The sequence below is a fragment of the Blennius ocellaris genome (genome assembly GCF_963422515.1).
Source record: "Blennius ocellaris genome assembly, chromosome: 1".
Lineage (NCBI taxonomy): Eukaryota > Metazoa > Chordata > Actinopteri > Blenniiformes > Blenniidae > Blennius > Blennius ocellaris.
This window is the reverse complement of record NC_137650.1, coordinates 34,110,566-34,132,390: the sequence shown is the minus strand read 5'-3', so window position 1 is coordinate 34,132,390 and position 21,825 is coordinate 34,110,566. Positions and strand designations below refer to the sequence as shown.

The window sequence follows — 21,825 nt, the reverse complement described above, 5'->3', positions numbered from 1 at the left end:
ACTCCTGCTTTAACCGAGGAAGAAGAGACGGTACCTGCGTCTTCCCCACTTGGTAGCCTTCAGCCTGCAGGCCCAGCTGGCTCACACACTGCTGGATTCCCTCCTTGGTGGCTCTGGTGCCCTCTGGCAGCAGCACGGCGAAGTGATGGACGAAATCCTGAGGAAGGAAACAAGACGAGGCTGCTTGGTTATATCTGCTACAGAGGACAGTGTTCAGCCATGGGTCAGACACAAGCTGTGCGTCGGCGGATCTGATTAAAAAAAAAAACTTTTCCTGGCTGGTTTGGGTGGAGGTGGACGTGCTACGTGTCCCGATGACTGGAAGTGGAGGACAAAGAGCGCCACATGTGGTTTCAGGTAAAAAAAAAAAAAAAAAAAGGGCCACGACGTCCAAAATTTATCAAACATCACGGCGCAAATATGCCGAACTCCCACTCGTCAAACTGAGGCCCATTGTGTGAATCCAATACAATGTGAACGGCGGGCTGGAGAGGGGAAGAGACGCAGTGTTTATACAATCAGGGGCAGCGGGAGTGTTTGAGAGGCGAGCGGGACAACAGAGCGGCTCTGTTCCGAGCAGCACCGGTCCTTCAGACTGATACTCCGCTCAAGATATTTCTCATTAGCGGCCGACCGCCGCGCTAAACACGTCTGCAGGAATTTGTGGTGAACGCCAACGTCTGGTGGCGAAATGAGTCGAGTGAGGTCATCGAAATGAGGCGTTTTGAAAAGCTACATGACTAAAGGGGCGGTCAACACACACACCCACACACACACATACACACTTAAAATGTGAGTGGCTTAGGCCCTGTTTACATGAAAACTTATGTAGTGTTTTGAGTGACTGTTCCTGACTGTTCCGAAACCCGGGGGGGCGGGGGGGGGGGGGGGGGGCTCACTTTTTGACGTCGCTCGGACTCCGTTTCCATAGAAACGTGGAAAAACGCTCACATTTACAAAAAAATACAACTCCGTTTCCATGGAAACATGTTAAAACGCTCACATTTACCAAAAAAATACAACTCCGTTTCCATGGAAACGTGGAAAAACACTCCCATTTACAAAAAAATACAACTCCGTTTCCATGGAAACATGTTAAAACGCTCACATTTACCAAAAAAAATACAACTCCGTTTCCATGGAAACGTGGAAAAACACTCACATTTACCAAAAAAATACAACTCCGTTTCCATGGAAACGTGGAAAAACGCTCACATTTACAAAAAAAAAACAACCCTGTTTCACATTTACCCCAAAAAATTAAACAGTATCCATGGAAACGTGGAAAAACGCTCACATTTACAAAAAAAAATACAACTTTGTTTCCACGGAGACGAGGGGAAAACGCAACTTTTCTGAAACGCTGCTGCCGCGCATTTGAACGACGGTCGTGGTAATGAGCAGTTCTGCACATGCTCAGTAGAGTCACAATAAGAGTCATGACTCTCTGTCCACATTCTCCTGGGACTTGGTGCTTTTATTTTGACAGTCACCGTAATAACAATCCAACTTGGTTGTCAGTCCAGACAAACATCTGTGTGATCCCATTATTAATAGCGTTTATAGCGTGTTATTCTGTGTGTGTGTGTGTGTGTGTGTGTGTGTGTGTGTACTACCTTGAAGCTGTACTTGACGTTGTACCCAGACTGGCGGATGCGCACCGTCTCCAGCATGCCGGTGTAGCGCAGCTGCCTCAGTACCAGGTTATCGTTAAACCTCAACGGCAGCTGAGAGAGAGAGAGAGAGAGAGAGAGAAGAAGAGGGAGGAAATGATGAACAGCTTTAAAAAAAACTTCAAAAGGAAATGAAAAAATGCTTTGCGAGCGAACAGGTCAGACGCGGTACCTTCTCAGCGTTAGAGCGGATGCACTTGACGAAATAAGGCTCCGACTGACCGAGAGTCTCCATCAGCTTGTTGAGGGACGCCTGCGGGACGAGACGGGGGGGGGGGGGGGGGGTTATGGTAAGAGGAGGCCGGCTTTAATTTAACTTAATTTTAAAAAATGAAGCAAAAAAAAAAAACAAAAACTGAATAAAAAAAATAAATAAATCCAATGTGGTTAAAATTACTCTCCACTTTCATAACATGTGTAACAAATAATTGAAGAACTTTTGGAAACTGAGGTCACTTTTAAACTAGATGTATGTGTGTTCACATGTATATTATTTTTTTTCTTTTTGTATTTTGTGAATTTTTTTTGACAGATCTGTAATGAATTACTATGGAAGTGTATTGCATTCACATGACAAAATAATATTCGACTCCGTTTTTCTGAATTAATGAGAATTATCTCAGAATTATGAGATAAAATTAATTAAAAAAATTCTCAGTTTTTCTGAAAAAAAGAATTGGCTGTTATTCTGAATTTATGAGATATTGTTTACTGAAAAAATAAAAAAGCTGCCTGTGTTTCTGAATCTATGAGATGCTGTTTTCTAAAAACAATAAAAAAATTGCAGTTTTTCTGAAATTATTTTTAAAAAAGGCTCAGTTTTTACTACTGAGCTTCACCTACTTATGTCATCGATTCATAAAAAGTCGATTTCTATTTTCATGTGAATACAACACACTTCTGTAGATTATTAATGGTAGTTAAAAAAAATTAATAAATAAAAGAATCACCCCAAAATGTTAAAAAAAATTCTTTCAAGTTTTTTTAAATTTTTGCTGTAAAGGAACTAAGCCTCCCTTATCTACTTGTATATAAAAAAAAAACCTTTTTGTAATAAAGTATTAATTTCAACACAAACATACAAATCCAACTAAAGGACACAATCCAAAAGTTTGTTGAATAATTCAATGCATGTGTTTTTTCTATTCTAACTGCTGAAGCAGATTGAATTCTCTCCCGTCCCACATTTTAAAACCATTTTATTTTTGTGCACCTGGAACTGTGCGCTGATGCTGGGCGGCTTCTTCTTCTTGTGCAGGTGCAACAGCGACTTGGTGATGCGGTCGTGAAGCGTCAGGTTGCTCAGGTACTTCAGGGACTTGACGTTCAGTAAATGCTGCGGACGTCGACTCGGCGTCAGTTCAAACTCCAACAACACAGCGGAGTCACGTCACGCAGGTACGATATCGTAAAGCTCACCTTGGGAAGAACTGGCTTGGATTTGTAGTTTTTGTTCCTCCTGTTTATTAAACAGAAAAAAAAAAACAGATCAGTAGGTTGAAGTATTAAATAACTGAAAAAGTAAAAACAATTAAAGACGTTTCATGATAATGTGCTGTGTTATAGCTCTGGTTACTTAAATTAGCAACCTGACTACGTCTATTCTTGTAAATGTAATTACTAATAACTACAAAACAAAGTAGAAAACTCTGGCTCGCTACACCAACTCAATTCTGCCACCAAGTGCACAAAAGTGGAATTATTTAAATGTTAAATACTGCAGAAAAAATATAAAAATGCTCGTAAAAAATGCTTTTAATTAATTGTGTAAATTCTTCCCAAGTGTGGGTAAAGTGGAGAAGAGCTTCTCCCTCCACTTGGGGAGGTCAAAGGTCAGACTGAACGGAGCCGTCACTGAAGGACAGTTGAACTGGGAAGAAGATTCCAGAACAATTGATCCATGTGCGATACAATAAAGCTAAAAGAAGCTTTATATTCCACCTTATTGCAAGACTGCACTCAATTAAAGTTAAAATCCTGCAGTTCATTGGCTACCTAGAATTTTTGAATAAGACTTTATTGATTGCATAGGAGGGAAACATCTAACAAAATATATCAAAATGAGAATATTAAAGAATGATGAATATCAAAATATGAGGATTTAAAAAAAAAATGTAGACATGTGAAGTTGCAAAAGAAGTCACATGCCAGTTTTTACGTAGTGAAAAATATATCTATTAAAAAATATCTGGCAAATTGTACATCTTTTAAACAGGGAAAAAATTATAGATATTCATAATGTTTACAGTGGATTTAATGGTGAAAACATGTGCAGATACTGACATGAGGATGTCGTGGGCTCTCTCCAGCAGTTTGCTGCTGGCCGAGTTGACGAAGACTCCGTCTTCTTCTGTGGTGGAGCCGCTGGACGATAAACGGCTCTGTCGACCCACACGGCCGTTCCAGCCTGGACTGGGAGAACCTCTACACACACACACACACATATATACACACACACGGTTAAACACCAACGTCGACTCTTCTCTTCAACCACGACGGAGTAAATTTGATCCCAGAGAACAGCTGTGTCAGTTTGTTTAGTTTCTAGTCGCCTCATTAATGAGAATTCTTCTCCGGGTCACATTTTAGAGACTACGAATGATCTGGAAGCCAAAAATAACACGATTGTGTGAAATCAAACTGTTCAGACATGTTATGGATCAAATATTTCTTGAATGTGTGAAAATTGGCTGAAAAGAAAAATCCACGTGAAGCGATGGAAAAGAAGCTTTTTCTTTGGATAATGTTCTTTTGTTTGGCAGTAAAGTCGTCGCTCCTCCACACTTCCTCTCAGGGTTTCGTCTTTACAGCTGCACATGACTGTGAAACTCCGATTAATCATGGAAGATCCACAAAACCTCCAGAGTATAAATCATGTACACATTTCAAGGTTTATATACTGTCCTTACATAATATTGTGACAAAAGGTTTATAGTGGAATCAGAATAATACATTTCTAGTTGAAACGTGTGTGTGTGGAGACGCGTGTGTGTGTGAGGAGACGAGTGAGAAGACGAGTGTGTGTGTTAGGAGACGAGTGTGTGTGTTAGGAGACGAGTGTGTGTGTTAGGAGACGAGTGAGAAGACGAGTGTGTGAGGAGACGAGTGTGTGTGGAGACGCGTGTGTGTGTGAGGAGACGAGTGAGAGGACGAGTGTGTGAGGAGACGAGTGTGTGTGTTAGGAGACGAGTGTGTGTGTGAGGAGACGAGTGAGAAGACGAGTGTGTGAGGAGACGAGTGTGTGAGGAGACGAGTATGTGAGGAGACGAGTATGTGAGGAGACGAGTGAGAAGACGAGTGTGTGAGGAGACGAGTGAGAAGACGAGTGTGTGAGGAGACGAGTGTGAGGAGACGAGTGTGAGGAGACGAGTGTGAGGAGACGAGCGTGTGAGGAGACGAGCGTGTGAGGAGACGAGCGTGTGAGGAGACGAGTGTGTGTGTGGAGATGAGTGTGAGGAGACGAGTGTGAGGAGACGAGTGTGTGTGGACACAAGTGTGTGAGGAGACGAGTGCGAGAAGACGAGTGCGTGAGGAGACGAGTGCGTGAAGATACGAGTGTGAGAAGACGAGTGTGAGAAGACGAGTGTGTGAGGAGACGAGTGTGTGAGGAGACGAGTGTGTGTGGACACGAGTGTGTGTGTGGAGACGAGTGTGTGTGTGGAGACGAGTGTGTGTGTGGAGACGAGTGTGAGAAGACGAGTGTGTGAGGAGACGAGTGTGTGTGTGTGGAGACGAGTGTGTGAGGAGACGAGTGTGTGTGTGGAGACGAGTGTGTGTGGACACAAGTGTGTGAGGAGACGAGTGTGTGTGAGGAGACGAGTGTGTGTGTGTGGAGACGAGTGTGTGTGTGGAGACGAGTGTGTGTGGACACAAGTGTGTGAGGAGACGAGTGTGTGTGTGGAGACGAGTGTGTGAGGACACAAGTGTGTGAGGAGACGAGTGTGTGTGTGGAGACGAGTGTGTGTGGACACAAGTGTGTGAGGAGACGAGTGTGTGAGGAGACGAGTGTGTGTGGACACGAGTGTGTGAGGAGACGAGTGTGTGTGGACACAAGTGTGAGGAGACGAGTGTGAGGAGACAAGTGTGAGGAGACGAGTGTGAGGAGACAAGTGTGAGGACAACAGGAGGAAATTATCATCAGTTTTACATTTCAAGTGAATTTAAACGAGGCACAAGACGTAGGAAAATGTAAATTTTCCAGTTTTTTCCACAACTTGTCATCTTTTTCTAAACTTTTCACTCGAAATGTAAGAGACAGTTGATGAAAAACTTTCATCAAGCGTCTGTCCCACCTACCGAGGAGAGCGCTCGTTGACGGTGTTGCTTCCCTGCAAGTCTGACAGCGGCGTGCGCGGAGTCTTCCTGGTCACACCTGGTCACGGACACACAGGTTGGCATTGTGTGACACACACACACACACACACACACACACACACACACACACACACACACACACACACACACACACACACACACACACACACACACACACACACACACACCCAAGCAAGAAACAATCATGTGACAGTCCAGTGTTATTACAGTGAATATTGTTTTTTTTCAATTAGAACTGGAACTGCAGGTTATTGATATTAATAATTGATAAGGTTGATGGTGAGGTGATGTTAGTGCCAATTAAAAGTTATTTTGTTTAGTCTGCAGATTTTAAGGCCCCCGTTTACACGCCAACGTTTCCAAATGAAAACGGCAAAAAAAAAAAAAAAAAAAAAAAGATCGCTCTATTTTCATAAAACGCTTGGTCTCCGTAGAAATTTATGAAAATGCGCGGACTCCGTCTCCATGGAAACGGGATTTTTTTTTTCTTTCTGTACACACACAAGTTGCTAGGCAATAACGTTATTGTTTGCCTCCTAAACGTCACGACATCGGGTTCGGATTCTCCCGGGATTTGCCGCTTTTATTTTGACAGTCCCCCGTAATAACGATCCAAACTGGCCGTCTGTCCATAGCGCACAGGTTCATTAGAAAAAAAAAACAAACCAACGGCACCCTCTAGTGGACGAACAAGAAAACTACACTGTTTTCAGTGTTTCTGAGTGAGTGAACGTCGTTTCCAAAACGTCGTTGCATCAACGGGACCTCGGAAAAACACACAACATCCCGTGATTAAAAACAAATTTAGGGAAAAATTAGGCCGACGTGTTTTTACGCTACGACAGTGATTTTTTTTTACTGGGTTTCACTCGGTGTCACACGACAAACATTTTCTACGGTGCGTTAGCCTGCTAATGGAGCCGTCGCCCATTAAAGCGGTATACCGTCAACATGTTCACGCTAATCCGGAGCTGCGGGGCGGCGCAAAACAAAAAACACAGAAAAAACAAACACATGGGGTTGTGACGAGGCGTCCGCAGGACAGGAAGTGACCTCTGAACGGTGTGAGGTTGGTAATGAGCCCCGGCACCGCAAGTTAGAGGCGATAATGAAAATTTCACATCAGGGGTCTGCAACTCAGAACCTTCTTAAACTCTTCCAGAACTTGTTTTAATTCACCATAATTTAATTTAGTGCAAAAAAAGTGAATTTTTTATCTATATTATAGATTTTCTGAGACATGATTTGAACTCGAGGGCCTAATTATTCCTGGTGAATTTAACAAAAAAGAAGAATATAATGTGAAATATGCAACAAAACAATAAGAGGAACTGAAGTGGGCCCAACGCTAAACCCTGTGGAACACCGCACAATATATTTCACTGTTTTAAAGACTTCATCAGCATTTCTTTAAATGTACTGTTAAAGCTAAAAAGAAAAAAAAAATTAAGTTTGACACACGTTTCAATATCTTGAAGAGAAGTGGGCCAAACACTGAACCTTGTGGAACACCACACAATAAAGGCGACTGTATTATTGTACAGTATTAGGAATGTATTATTATATCATTGTCATTTTTTTTTTTTTATTCTAACTATTTGCTTGGTGGTTTGGCGGCAGGACTGGAGCTCGTTTCAGACTCGTTTTGACCCACAGGCCTTATATATTTAACCCTCCTGCTATAGATGGATACTACATTAAATATTGTTGCGTTCAGCACTTTGTATTTGTGACGTAAAGGTAGAGTAATTTATTGTACATTAATGGAGAAAACAGAAATGACAAAGTACTCTTGCCTCTAAAAGTTACTGTTAATAATCTTTTTCCTTTAAAGATCTCACACCTTGTGTGTCAATCATGGTGTGTAAACGTTGCAGACCCCCTGTGGTGACCGTCACCAGTCTGTGTGGGATTAGTGGCGGCCAGGTGACGGTTTTAAACAGAGTGCCGTTACCCACATGAAGCTGATGGACACAGAGCGGCGATGCGTCCCCCCCTAACCACCGAGAAGACGGACAAACATGCGTTTCTGTGCAAGATTGTTGCTTTTGCAGCGGTGAGACGACGGCGGCGGCGGCGGCGAACCGGCGAGGAAAACGCATGCATGTGCAAAAGAGAGGGAGCCGGAGGGAGCAGAGACCAACAAACATCTGGATTTCAATTGAATCAGAGGAAGGTTTTGGATTCCATGTAGAGGCGATGATGTGGGTCCCTGTCGTCCCTCCAACCCCCCCCCCCCCCCCCCCCCTTCGGCCCCCCCCATGAGTACGTGGGTCTGAGTCTGGGTGGTTATTTGCAGCCTTACTGTGCTTCTCCTCTTTGCACCTCTGCAGGATCTCTAAGCTCCTCTGATGCACAGGGTGCTGCAGAAAGCTAAAACTATCCACACTTTTCAAAACTGCACAGGGAGCAGCGTCATCATGCCCTTGGAGAAGCAAAACAGGAGAGAGAAGAGAAAGAGAAAGAGAAACGACAGATTAGACAGCGAAGGGGAGAAAAAAAAAAAAAAAAAAAAGAAGCAGATCAAGAGATGCAGTCGTTTACTGGAGGGAAACCTGCGTCACTGCAGGTCTGGAGGCGTTTGCCCCCCCAAAGGTGATTCCGTACGTCGTCTTCTACGTCGTTCTGTGACCCGATTCAACCGAGCGTTTCTCCTCGTCTCGGAGAATATTTAAATCACACTAGTGGAGTTCATTAAAACTCACATTTCAATTAATAATCAACCGCAGATCGATGGGAATTTCAAAGTGTCCACCTGGGAACCCCCCCTGGGTGCCCCCCAGGGAACCTCCTGGGAGCCCAATGGGAACCTCTCTAGGAACCCCCCTGAGTGCCCCCCAGGAAACCTCCTGGGGGCCCCTTGAGGAACCCCCCTGGGTGCCCCGCAGGAAACCTCCTGGGAGCCCCCCAGGGAACCCCCTTGGGTGCCCCCCAGGGAACCTCCTGGGAGCCCCCCTGGGAACCCCTCTAGGAACCCCCCTGGATGCCCCCCAGGGAACCTCCTGGGAGCCCCTTGAGGACCCCCCCCCCTGGGTGCCCCCCCGGAAACCTCCTGGGAGCCCCTCTAGGAACCCCCTGGGTGCTCCCCAGGGAACCTCCTGGGAGCCCACCTGGGAACCCCCCTGGGTGCCCCCCAGTGAACCTCCTGAGAGCCCACCAGGGAACCTCTTGAGAGCCCCCCTGGGAGCCCCCCTGGGAACCCCCTTTTGCTCCTGCAGGTTAAGACCCGCCCCAATCTTTAAACGCCCAGCGGTGATTAATACAGGGAGTCGCGCAGGTTACTGGTTATGGACCAGAAGACGAGTGACGGAGTCCCTTTGGGGGGGCGGAGTTCAGTCAAGAAGTTTTCTACAAACATTTCTACTCATGAAGCAAAACTTTTTAAATCAGTGCTGGACGACACTCGATGTTGCAGGAGGAGCGGAGAAGGTGCAGCGCTGAAGGAAATCAAATCTACTGCGTTCAAAGAGCGGCGAGAAAAACATCTACTGGAGGAGAGAAGAGAGAAGAAGAAGAAGAAGAAGAGACGAAGCTTGAGGGAGAAGAAAGTGTCAAAACAAGAGGTTCTGCCAGCAGGAGGCGACTGAAACTCCTCATGAAGGAAACTGTGAAACACAAACTGGACCAAACCTCCTGACAAGCATCTGGGTCACATTCTGATTTTATGCAGATTTAGGACATTTAACATGATCCAATCCTCAAATTACAACAAAATATTATTTTCATTTTTTTTTTAATGGAGTAAATCTTTTGACACCAGAACTTACTAAACAATTTATTTTATTTAATTATTGATTTATAAGTGCATTCATCCACTTAACAAAAATATGCAAAATTTTAAATGAGTTACTCTTTTTACTATTTCCATGTTGTATGAGCTAAAATAAGCTAAAATGTTAAATTCTGATCGATTTTAGATGCAGTTTTTATTTTTACTGAATATTTTCTAATAGGCAGTGACGACGTCACACACTGTTCTTGTTGAACTTCTTACAATGACAAATCTATAGAATTGTTTATTTTCAACTTAATGTGCAGTAAAATGAAAACTGACTAATTTTAGATTCTAACTAAGGCAATTTTAAAAGTGTTTTTTGAATTGAATTTCTTTTCGGATTCACCTGTTTAAAATGTTTTAGATCTAATTAGTCAAACACAGTTTCTCGTGAGTTAAAACTGAAGATTTGTGACCCTTAAAGTTTGAAGTGATGTTAAATGTTAAAGTTTAAAGTTTAATGTAATGTGTCTTCTCTACATTGATGAAACGCTCAATTTTATTTTTCGTGATTTGAACAATCAACATTAATAGATTCAATTAAAACTTTTGAGGATTATAATTGAATATCAGTGGATTTCAATTTCAATTTCAGTTTTTTTTTTTATAAAGATTTCTCTTTGATTAATTATTATTAACATTTGGTTAAAATTAGGTAAAAATTTGATACAATACAAAACTGAGATGTCAAGTTTGGAAAGTGTGTGTGTGTGTGTGTGTGTGTGTGTTCTCTCACCACTCTTCCTCTGCGTGCGTCTCCTCCCGGCCTCCCTAAAAGCCACCAGGGCTCTGAAATAAGCTCGGAGAACCGCCCAGCGGAACGTGGCCGACGGGTCGATTCCCATCAGGCCGCAGATGAAGGCGTTCTTGCTGCTCTTGAGCAAGGCAACAACGTCCGGACGCATGTGGTCCGTGTTCTTCTCCCTGAAGTCCTGCAGAGACGGACGACAGATTCATGTTAATATCTCATTTAATTTGATTTAATGATAAATAAATATTAATAATACATATAAATAAATATTAAAATATATTTAATTTACTTATACATAGATATTATAAATAAATATTAAACTGAATTTAATAAAAAATTATAAATATTATAGATTTTATAAATACATATAAATAAGTATTGCAAAAATGTACATAAAAAATGCAATTTTACAATGTTTATTCATAAGATTTATTTAATATTTACCTGGACCTTCATGTTGAGATTGGAGTCATTATCTGTAGTAATTATATGGTTTTAAGATATTTTCTTCATATATACTCTGTGCTGTGTACTCTATATATATATATATATATATATACACACATAAATATAAAAGTTATAATAGCACAGCTTTACCGGTACAGCCTGTTCACGATGTACCTTACGTGGCCTCTGAACTAAAACGAGTTTCACACAAAAAAATTACAACAATGCAGAAGTTCACCGAGATGACGAAATTTGTTTTCCCTGCTTTCTATTTTTTACACGTTTCCCTTAAACTTAATAAAGCTCACAGTCCAGCTGATGGAGGTTTTGGCTCCGTTTCCCCGACGACGTTTCAAAGTCAAGCATGTGTGGTTTTTTTGGGGGGAAAAGTTTTCACGTTCTGAAACATTTTGAAAATGCGCCGTCGTTGGACCGGCGGTCCCGCCCACCTTGACGCCGTACTTGACCTTCCCGGCGTAGTGCTGGATGATGAAGGCCGGTTCCATGACGGCCGGGAACTCCATGTAGCTGCTGCCCTCGTGCTGCCGCTTGAACTTGTCCAGCAGCGTCTGGTTGGTGGCCTGAGGGAAGCTGCAGGACGAGAACCCGGAGGGAAACATCTTAATTTCACAAAGATAAACATCCGTTTGTGAAGTAAAAACCACTCCAGAAGACGACGGCATCAAATCATCATCAAACATGGCGTCGCTTTCGCTTGAAACGCCGTCGCAATGTGAACCACGTCCGGCGTATCCATGGCAACTGCAAGAACCACGCACTTGCACTCCTCGTCCAGCAGGTGGAACAGCGCCGTGGGCTTCTTGCTGATCAGGTTGATGCAGCCGGTGTTGTCGATGTAGTCGATGTTCCTCCAGCTGATGCCCTCGGCCCGGTACTCCTCCTGCAGGGTGGACAAACACACCGGATCCAACACTCAGAGGGGTTTTGTTTTGTTTGTTTTATTGACATTTCACAGTTTGTTTATTTTTTTTAAATTGTCGTCATGTTGAGATTGTGGTCATTTTCAACGTTTGAAGTGAAAACGCATCATTTTTGCATCCATATTTCGTGTTTTTCTACGGTAGCGGTGACTGTACGTTCACACTGAGACGATGTAGTTCTCATGTCGCGCCACTAGAGGGTGCTGTCGTCTGTTCTCGTCGTGAAACCAAACACACAATACGGTGTTTAAACATCAACAATGGCATATAGCATCTTTTGTGATTTCATGGCAAAACAAAGCAACAGCGCCCTCCAGTGGCCCGGCAGACTCACTACAGCGGTGCCAGCTGCTGCAGTGTACACACACCGTTTAGTTAGTTAGTTATTTATTTGTGACAGATTAGAAGTTGTCACCTGAAACGTTGCCGTGGAAACGTAGCCTAAATCTACAACGTCCCAGGAGAATATGGGAGTCGCGACGTGTTCTACTGAGCATGTGCAGAACCACCATGTGTTTTCAGTATTTTCCACAGGGATGGAGTTAAAAGTATTTTCAGTATTTTCCTCCTTGGGGGTCGTAATCCAAAATATGGATGTCGTTAGGCAGGCGGTCATATTGTTGTGGCCGAACACAGGAAGACGCCTAAAAGCTCGTCAACATTCCTCAAAAGAGCCGTGCAGCGATGATATCTCCCGTCTCCAATAAAAACAGAGCAACTCCACGGCTGCGGAGTCAAACCAGTTGTGGGTCGACCTGTTTGGTTTCATAATGACACAAAACAGCCAGATCGTTTTTCTCTGTCTCTCGTTTCCACACGTCTTATTTTCCTTCATGGGAAAGAGATTTTAACAATAAAGACCGTAATCCGAGGGAGGTTTAATTGAAAAAAAAATAAAACAAATCTTCTCTCTTATTACCCTGAAGTCAAAAACTTAATGAACATTGTTTACTGTGAGCGGAGGGAAAGGAGTTCACCGGAAACGATGCGTCTGAATGGAAAATCTTCGTCTCCAGCGGAGAAGAAAAAACAACTAATTCCTGCAAAGCGACGGCACGTTGAGGTTTTTACCACCGAAACAATACAACAAATCCAATTTGTGTGTTTGGGTAGAAAGAGCTTAAAAAAAAAACAGTCAGAGCAGAAGAAGACTGGAAACTATGAGGCCCACACCTGTTTAATGCACATTATGGTAAATTTGTGGGTCAGACGGGAGCTGAGTCAGCACTTTGGGAAATCGCCCAGCTGTGGGTTGTGGGAGCGCGACTCTGATTCCACACCCACATTTTAAATCGTCCTCCTGCTCCGATTCTGGCAAATGAAACCTCCAAGATACAAAATGTGAGGTTTACGTAATACCGCTGTGAAGCAGAGGGGGCAGTAGTGAGCCACCGCTCAGCTGGTCAAAGTGGAAAAGTGATATGATTTAATTTTTATTTATATAAAGTGCCGTTTTTCCATTTCTATGCAGACAGTGAGGGTGGGTTTTTTTAAATCGCATTTTCCCTGGATTCCAAGGAGACGGGAGTGTTTTCAACAAATAGCGTTTTCCCATTTGTCAATGACACTGAGTACTTTTGAAAAGCGGTTCGACGTTAGCGTCCCAAAATCAAATCGATTGGTCCTGAGGTGACGACAAATCATCCCTGAAATTGAGCGGCAATTCAGGTTTGTAAAATACATACATGCATGGAGAGAAACCAATAAACAGACGAAGAGAGAGCGAGAGAGGGAGAGTTAGAGAGAGAGAGAGTTAGAGACAGAGAGAGAGAGAGGGAGAGGGAGAGAGAGAGTTGGAGAGGGAGAGAGTTAGAGAGAGAGAGGGAGAGAGTTGGAGAGAGAGAGTTAGAGAGAGAGAGGGAGAGTAAGAGAGAGAGAGTTAGAGAGAGAGAGGGAGAAAGTTGGAGAGAGAGAGGGAGAGAGTTACAGCGAGACAGAAAGAGAGGGAGTTAGAGAGTTAGAGAGGGAGTGAGAGAGAGAGGGACATAGAGGAATTAGAGAGAGAGTGCAAGAGAGAGAGAGGGACAGAGAGAGAGTTAGAGAGATGGCGAGAGAGAGAGAGAGATTTAGAGAGATAGATAAAGAGAGAGAGAGAGAGAGAGTTAGAGAGGGAGAGAGACATAGAGAGAGAGAGAGTTAGAGAGGGAGAGAGATAGAGTTAGAGAGTCAGAGTCAGAGTCAGAGTCAGAGTCAGAGTCAGAGTCAGAGTCAGAGACAGAGTCAGAGACAGAGACAGAGACAGAGACAGAGTCAGAGTCAGAGTCAGAGTCAGAGTCAGAGTCAGAGTCAGAGTCAGAGACAGAGACAGAGACAGAGACAGAGACAGAGAGACAGAGACAGAGACAGAGACAGAGACAGAGACAGAGACAGAGACAGAGTCAGAGTCAGAGTCAGAGACAGAGAGACAGAGAGAGAGAGAGAGAGAGAGAGAGAGAGAGAGCGTCCAGCCATCACATCTCAGGCCTGAAGTGATGGCTTCAGGCCTGAGACGTCTTGATGATGACATCATCAAGACGTCCACTTCCTGTCCCACCTGCTCCAGCTTGAAGGTGTGCTGGTTGAAGTAATGCTGCAGACGCTCGTTGGCGAAGTTGATGCAGAACTGCTCAAAGCTGTTGTTCTCGTAATCCTCGAAACCAAAGATGTCCAGAACCCCGATGGACAAGATCTGAGGGAGAACAAACAAGTTAAAATATTATTACCCCCCCCCCACCCTTTTTTTTTTTTAACGTTGGAAAAATTAGATTCCTTTGAACATCAACTTTCACATTAAGAACTGGATTGTTTAGATTGAAGTTATATCGACGACACTCAGGTTTCAACAGTCGTGGAGGAAAGCTTATATGGTGGAGTTTGACGGGGGGGGGGGGTCTGGTGGGGGGGTCTCACCTTGGTGGTCTCCTCCAGGTCTCGGATGTTGAGCAGAGCGTGGTTGATCCTGAAGACGATCCAGTCGAACAGAGCGCTGTACAGAGACTTGGCCATGGAGTCTCTCACCGTACCGGCCTGCACACACACACACACACACACACACACACACACACACACACACACACACACACACACACACACACACACACACACACACACACACACACACACACACACACACACACACACACACACACACACACACACACACACACACACACACACACACACACACACACACACACACACACACACACACACACACAATCACTTTCACCGCGTTGCACAACTGTAAACATGAAGCACGTGAAGCTTAATTCAACCATATTTAAAAATAATTATATATATATATATATGGATTTCATTGTTTGTTCTGCTATTTATTTCTATTTATTTTAGTTCTTTTATTGATTTGTTTATATTTCAGTTATGTTTATCTGTATGTACACGTCCACAAGAGTTCATTGCACCTCATTTGTTAAAAATATTTTTTGCAAAAAACCTGATTCACATGAAAAACCTTTTCAAATTAAAACGTTTTGTTGCGTTTTAGGTGTCCGTTAAAAGACAGCACTGCTCTGAGCCGCTGAAAACCTTTCCAGACATTTTCAAAATGCTGCTCTGTAAAAGCTAAAACTTTCTCCGAAACACAAAAACCCACATGTTCTCAGTTGAGACTTTGTGTTAATGGGGCCTAAATATTTAGAAGATATCGGAACTACGTGTTTGTGTTACAATAATAAGCTTCTCCGGGACGTGAGCGACTCCACAAACAACCAATATTTGACTAAAGCGTCTATCAAAGCATTAATTGAAACGCTTTACTTCCTCCGTCCACTGGAAACATTCGACCTCTGGGCAGCGGAGCCGTAAACCAAACAAACCACTGGCGAGGCGACTTTAAAAAAAAAAACACCCTGCTTTTTCATAATTAACCAGGATATTTTTAGCACGCAAAAAAAAAACCTAGGACATATTATTCTGAACCGTAACGATTCAGCAGCTTTTCATTATGTGAAGTTAAAGAAAATGGTGAAAACTGGTCACTTTTCTTTGAGTTTTTTTTTTTTTAGACAATCTGTTGATTGAGGCGTTAAAAGGCAATGCGATTGTTGAGACTGTGGGGGCATTGTTTACCCAGAGACCACCCAGAGTGCAACCGAAACAACCACAGTTTGTTCATGCGGATCCACTTCGGGGTCCGACGGGATCCAAGATTAACAAGCGACACATCAGAGATTATGAGAGAAGAACGTGAGGGAGGAACCGTCACCGTACAACGCAGCACAGACTTCAGTCTGTCCTGCGTGTCCTGTGTGTACTTTTATTACTGGGCACTGTAATAAATGCATTTGTGGGATTAGTGTGTTGATATCCGACTATTTTTCGGGAAATGCTGGATCGTCTTTGGACGGATAATGAAGTTTCATTCGTCTGGAATGAGGCAGACGTCTAAACCAACTGTACCAAGTCAAGTCTCATCAGGTTGAAGGTAAAAACAATCCGATTTTAATTCCGACGTGACGTTTTTTTGTGTTTTTTAATGACTCCGCCCACTTTTGACAGAAGTCGAGCGTTTGGAGCGCGAGGCTGATGAGAGAAGCGGGTTTTCACGGTTTTCCAAGACGAGGCGGACGCCGCCTCACCTCCGACAGCTTGTAAGGAACGATCAGCTTCTCGCCCACAGTCACCGTCTTCCGGGTCGTCAGAGCTTCAAACAGCATTTCTTCTTTCACCTGCAGAGAGAGAGAGAGAGATGAAAGACTTCAAAGAGTTTCTGGCTGAAGCTTGAAGAGACGCCGTCAAGAAGCTCCCAGACTTCCAGAAGCGTCCGGCGCAGGTGTGGAAAGCCAACGCACCTCCAGCAGCTCGGAGACGACGGGCAGCACCTCGGGGTTGCAGATGTCGATGGAGTCGTCTCGGTACGTCTTCCTCTTGTAGCGGATGTTCCCCAGGTGGAGGATGGCCGACAGCAGGCAGAAGATCCTGGGCGACGGGGAAACCATTCAACCGTCTGAGTCGTTTGTTCAGAAGGCGCAGGTTCGCGTTTACGCAGCGACGTTTTTTGAAAACGACGTCTTTTTAACGAGGAAACATTAAAGAGTGGTAGCATTTTCAAAAAGTAGCATTTTCACCCATTTCCATAGAGGTGGCGTCGTAGTGTTTTCAAAAAGTTCATTTTCAAAAAGTAGCATTTTCACCCATTTCCATGGAGACAGAATTGTAGTGTTTTCAAAAAGTTGCATTTTCAAAAAGTTGCATTATCACCTGTTTTCATGGAGGCAGATTCATAGTGTTTTCAAAAAGTTGTATTTTCAAAAAGTTGCATTTTCACCCGTTTTCATGGAGGCAGATTCATAGTGTTTTCAAAAAGTTGTATTTTCAAAAAGTTGCATTTTCACCCATTTCCATGGAGGCGGATTCATATTGCTTTCAAACAGTTGTATTTTCAAAAAGTTGCATTTTCACCCGTTTTCATGGAGGTGGATTCATAGTGTTTTCAAAAAGTTGCACTCACTGTTTGCGCGTGGAGGGGAGGAAGCCCACCATCTCCATGGCCAGCTGGAGCCTCTCGAAGTCGTGCTTCAGGTCCTCTCCTTCCACTGTGAAGCAGTCCTACATGACAAAAAAAAACAAAAAAACATCCCAGAGTTCATCGTGTCCCAAAAAAAGCGTCTTCAGACTGGATTCCCTCCAACAGAGTTCTGCACACAGTTCTATTTGTGCATATTTCAAAAACGTGCAATCATTAAGTCGCCTCGTATGAAATATCTTCTATAAATAAAGCTCCCAAAAAACAACTAATGACAGACTCTGTCGCATGAAGCCCCGATAACAAACTGCAAGGCTGCACAGAGCGGACTAAGTGCATGACTCACAGTGGAAACAAGGCGTCATTAAGACGTTTGGGGTGAGACTTGGGTTGGATGCGAGCGAGCGAGTGGCTCCGCTCGTGTCGTTGGAAACTCGCGGTTTGAAACCAAACCGCCGGAATCGAGAGAAAAAAAGCTGCTGAGCGAGCCGAGAGGAGAAGCCGCTTGAGGCCTCCGGCGAGTCGCAAGTGATGAAACCAGCATCGGACTTAAGGTTCGTTTGATATGAAACTGGACATTTTAGCGTAAAATCCGGTTGAGGAAGCTGATAAATGTACGGAAAACTTTTTTTTTTCTCCATTTCGCACTGTATGTAAACAAGGTAAACTTGGATTTTATGTAAGATTAAGAGATTCCACCATAAAGCACTGGGTGGCAGTAGTGAGTTACTGTGCTATAAAGTTTTAGCAGATTTTAAGCATTTTCTTTTTTTCTGTACATTTAATTACACGAGTCGTCAATGCTTTGCAGAATCCTCAGTTACCTGAAGACGATTTCCATTAACAACAAATCATCAAATTTCTCTTTAAATCAAGGTTGTCAAATAATTTTTTTTGAGTCCAGGTGCAAACCCCCCCCCAAAAAACAAAACAAAAACAAAACTCTTATTAATGCAGTAAAAATGAAAGAGTTGACAAGCTAAAGTGATCAATACTCCAAAATACTCACGAGTAACAGTGACTGGAATGGGAAAAAATCATCAGTTAATGACATGCAGGTGAAAAGTAACATGAAAATGTGTTGAATCAATAGAAACCCAACAAAATTGCCACGAAAAATAAACAATCTTTTCGATCATTGACCTCCTTGATTCCAGACTTTTCTCTTCAGATCCACTAATAAAGAGGCGAACGGCTTCATTTCTCACAGTGAATTTCAAATATTGAACTTGATGAATTAGTTTCACGAGAAACACAGTGGAAGGTCATTTTCACTTTTTTCTTGAAGAATCTCCTGCTGTTGTTCATGACTTTATTAAAAAATAAATGCTTGTTTGCAAATAAACCAATTAAAACCAAATTATTCCGTATGAGGCCCTATAATTAACATTATCAAGCAGAACTTCTGGAAATGATGTTTTCCATGTTGGCCACTAGTGGGTGCTGTTGTCTGTTTTTGTGATGAAACCTCACACACACGATATAAACATGAGCGACAGGAGAATCCTTATGAACAGACGACCAAGTTGGATTGTGTTTACTGTGCCTGTCAAAATAAAAGTAGAATATTGACCAGGAGTCGTGACACTCCGGAGGAAAATATTGTTGTTATTGTCAATCGACTGAGCATGTGCAGAAGAGCCATTTACTACAGATGGTGGTGCTCTTGCACAATAAAAGCGCAGTATTTATTTATTTATTTTTTTTAAAACACTGGCTCAGATCACCGTTACAGATAATTGGAGGAGGAGGAGGAGGAGGAAGATCAGGCGCAGGTCAATGATGAAGAAAGATTCAGGCGGCGACAGTGGAGGACGTGACTCGACATGCCACCACGACTCAGAGAAGCAGGACGATGGGGGGAGCAACAAGACAAACAAGGCTACGATAAACCCAAACCAAACCAGGAAGGTGGGGGTGGTGGAGGGAGGAGGGGGGGCGGTGGGGTTGGAGGAGGTGGACTAGAGCTGCAGGTTTGTCCAACATGTGCAGACACAGGGAGGAGACACAGATACTGACCGGTTCACCGTCACAGTAAGTGTCCCAGTGCCGCCGCTGGGTCGACTTTGTCATCTGCAGGACGTCGAGGCAGAGCGTATGGAGGCAAGGTCAGCGTTAGAGGCAAGGTCAGTGTTAGAGGGCGGCATGAAGGCACACACAGCAGTGGCGGCGGTGGAAGGGGCGACGCCAGCAGGACGGGTTCAGGCCTCTGGCCCCTTTAAATACTGATCGATTAGCAATTTTGATGGTTTTAACCAAGCATGACTTTTATTTTGAAAAAATGGGGTCAAAAGTGGGCGGGACCCAGATAATTAGCTAGTGGTCCGTAACTCTAGCGCCCCCATTAGGCCACCCACCAAATATCCGCTCAAATGGACAAACTTTGTTAGCGTGCTAACTAGCATGCTAACGAGAATTGCTCGGCTGCAATCGACCTGAAAATCACACAGGTTATGCAAATACATAATGTCACTTTGACAACCGACACGTACGAACTCAAAACACCCACAGACACAGTGCAGCGTTAGAACAGGGTCACAGATGGAACGCAGATATTCAACACACACACAGACACACACTCTCACACACATTTCATGATGGAGTTTCAAAGTAAAGCCTCACATCTCCACTCATGAAGACAAGAGGATGAAAACCTGCAGATCCGTCGCAGCAGGTTTTCCATTACAATCTGTTTTTTTATGCTAAAGCGATCGCCGCGGCTCCAGCGTGGAAATCGGAACGTTTGTTATCCGGGTTTTCTTCAGACAGGAAACAACATCTGATGTTTATCTGCAGCGAAACTGATGCTTCACAGAAAAACAAAACAAAACGTGTCTTTCTACTTCGTATCTCGTCAATCAGAAACATTTGAGAAAAACTCAGCCACCGTGTCCCTGAACGCACCACGGCGACCCTCCGAACATGGAAGGTCTTGTTCACGTCATGTTTGGAAAAATAACTGATGGATTACGTAACGTCCGACCCGGGTGACGCCGTCTGGGGGAATATTTGCATAAACCGCAAATATTTAAGAGGCGATTCGTGAAGAATCCAATCGTGGAAATATTTCAGTCATTTTAAAAAAAATTTATAAAAGAAAAAAATTTCATTCAATAAATAAAGGTAAAATAAATAAATAAAAATTACAATATTTTAAAAAGAATATACACATTTTTTGGGGGGGGGAAATTATGAAAAAAAACTAGAAATGAGTGGATTTTTACGCTAGCCTTTATTTTGGAAAGCAAATATTGTAAGACTATGTTGCAAATTAAAATCTACCAATCGGCTGTAGAGTAGAAATAGATTGTATAACCGCTAACATCACATCTGATAACAAGATCTCTCCGACATCCAAGTATAACTAGAATCTTTGACTCAGCAGGATGAAGGTCGTTGATATTAAACTGTCAAGAACTAAAAAATAAGAATCCTTTTTCTTTTTTTTACTCAGAACCACGTTTCCAGTAAATTTATAATGTATGTGTTTACGGTGTTATTACGGTGACCGTCAAAATAAAAGCACCGAGTCCCAGGAGAATATGGAGTCATGACACTCTGGAGGAAAACAACGTTCCTGTTCCTCTACTGAGCATGTGCAGAAGATCTGTTTACGACAGCTGTGACGTGCAAGCGCAGTCGAAGCCCTGCTGTTGCCATAGTAACACAGTGTTTTGAAAGAGTTGCGTTTCCCCCCTGTTTACACGGAGGCGGACAAACACTCAAAACCCTGAGAAAGTTTTCCATTTTAACTTGAAAATGTCATGAAAACTGGGCCTTAGAATCTAAAATGAATCTATTTGATTTTGTGCTTCGGATTTTGTGCAATAGAGAGAGAGAGAGAGAGAAAAAGAGAAGAGTGCAACATCCAGAGCACATGTATACGCATGTGCATGTTTGCATGTGCACATCAGTGGCTGTGAGGAATGGGAGGAATTCCCTGCTCTCCTCTGCGGAGGAGGTGAAGAACCCGGAGGAGGGCAGCGGGTCGCCGCCACTCGGAGGCGGAAACGCAACCAGCTTTACACAACATCCACATTCCACACACACACACAACGGAAAACACAAAGCTCTGGACACAAGAAGTCAAATCACACTGATCCACATCGACACGACAAATTAAAGTGTGTGTGTGTGTGTGTGTGTGTGTGTGTGTGTGTGTGTACTGTATAGGTATGTATGAATGTATGTTGACAATTATGTGAGTCTAATTAAACAGATTATCAATTTTTTTTTTATAACTATATTTTCACAAGACATTATTTATTAACATCAAATAACGTACGGATTTTTGGAATGCGCATGTGTGTGTATATGAACATTTGAGAATGTATGTGATTGTACAGAATACATTAAATGTAATATGCCTGAAATGAATTAATAAAAAAAAAAAAAATGAATACACCTGAAATTAATTAATAAAAATACAAAGAAATCTA

The 21,825-nt window shown here is 43.1% G+C and overlaps 1 protein-coding gene across 1 annotated transcript in view; it reads right to left on the bottom strand.

The window, feature by feature from the left end:
- The window catches only part of myo9aa (myosin IXAa), a 106,503-nt gene that overhangs the window by 22,789 nt on the left and 61,889 nt on the right, over positions 1 to 21,825 (bottom strand). The window contains 17 exon segments of the mRNA XM_080496322.1: positions 35 to 157; positions 1,617 to 1,727; positions 1,846 to 1,926; positions 2,887 to 3,009; positions 3,093 to 3,132; positions 3,957 to 4,097; positions 5,970 to 6,045; positions 8,314 to 8,433; positions 10,520 to 10,715; positions 11,431 to 11,572; positions 11,761 to 11,882; positions 14,456 to 14,590; positions 14,812 to 14,928; positions 16,500 to 16,589; positions 16,713 to 16,839; positions 17,372 to 17,469; positions 19,406 to 19,459. Coding sequence (XP_080352448.1) covers positions 35 to 157; positions 1,617 to 1,727; positions 1,846 to 1,926; positions 2,887 to 3,009; positions 3,093 to 3,132; positions 3,957 to 4,097; positions 5,970 to 6,045; positions 8,314 to 8,433; positions 10,520 to 10,715; positions 11,431 to 11,572; positions 11,761 to 11,882; positions 14,456 to 14,590; positions 14,812 to 14,928; positions 16,500 to 16,589; positions 16,713 to 16,839; positions 17,372 to 17,469; positions 19,406 to 19,459 — 1,896 coding nt within the window.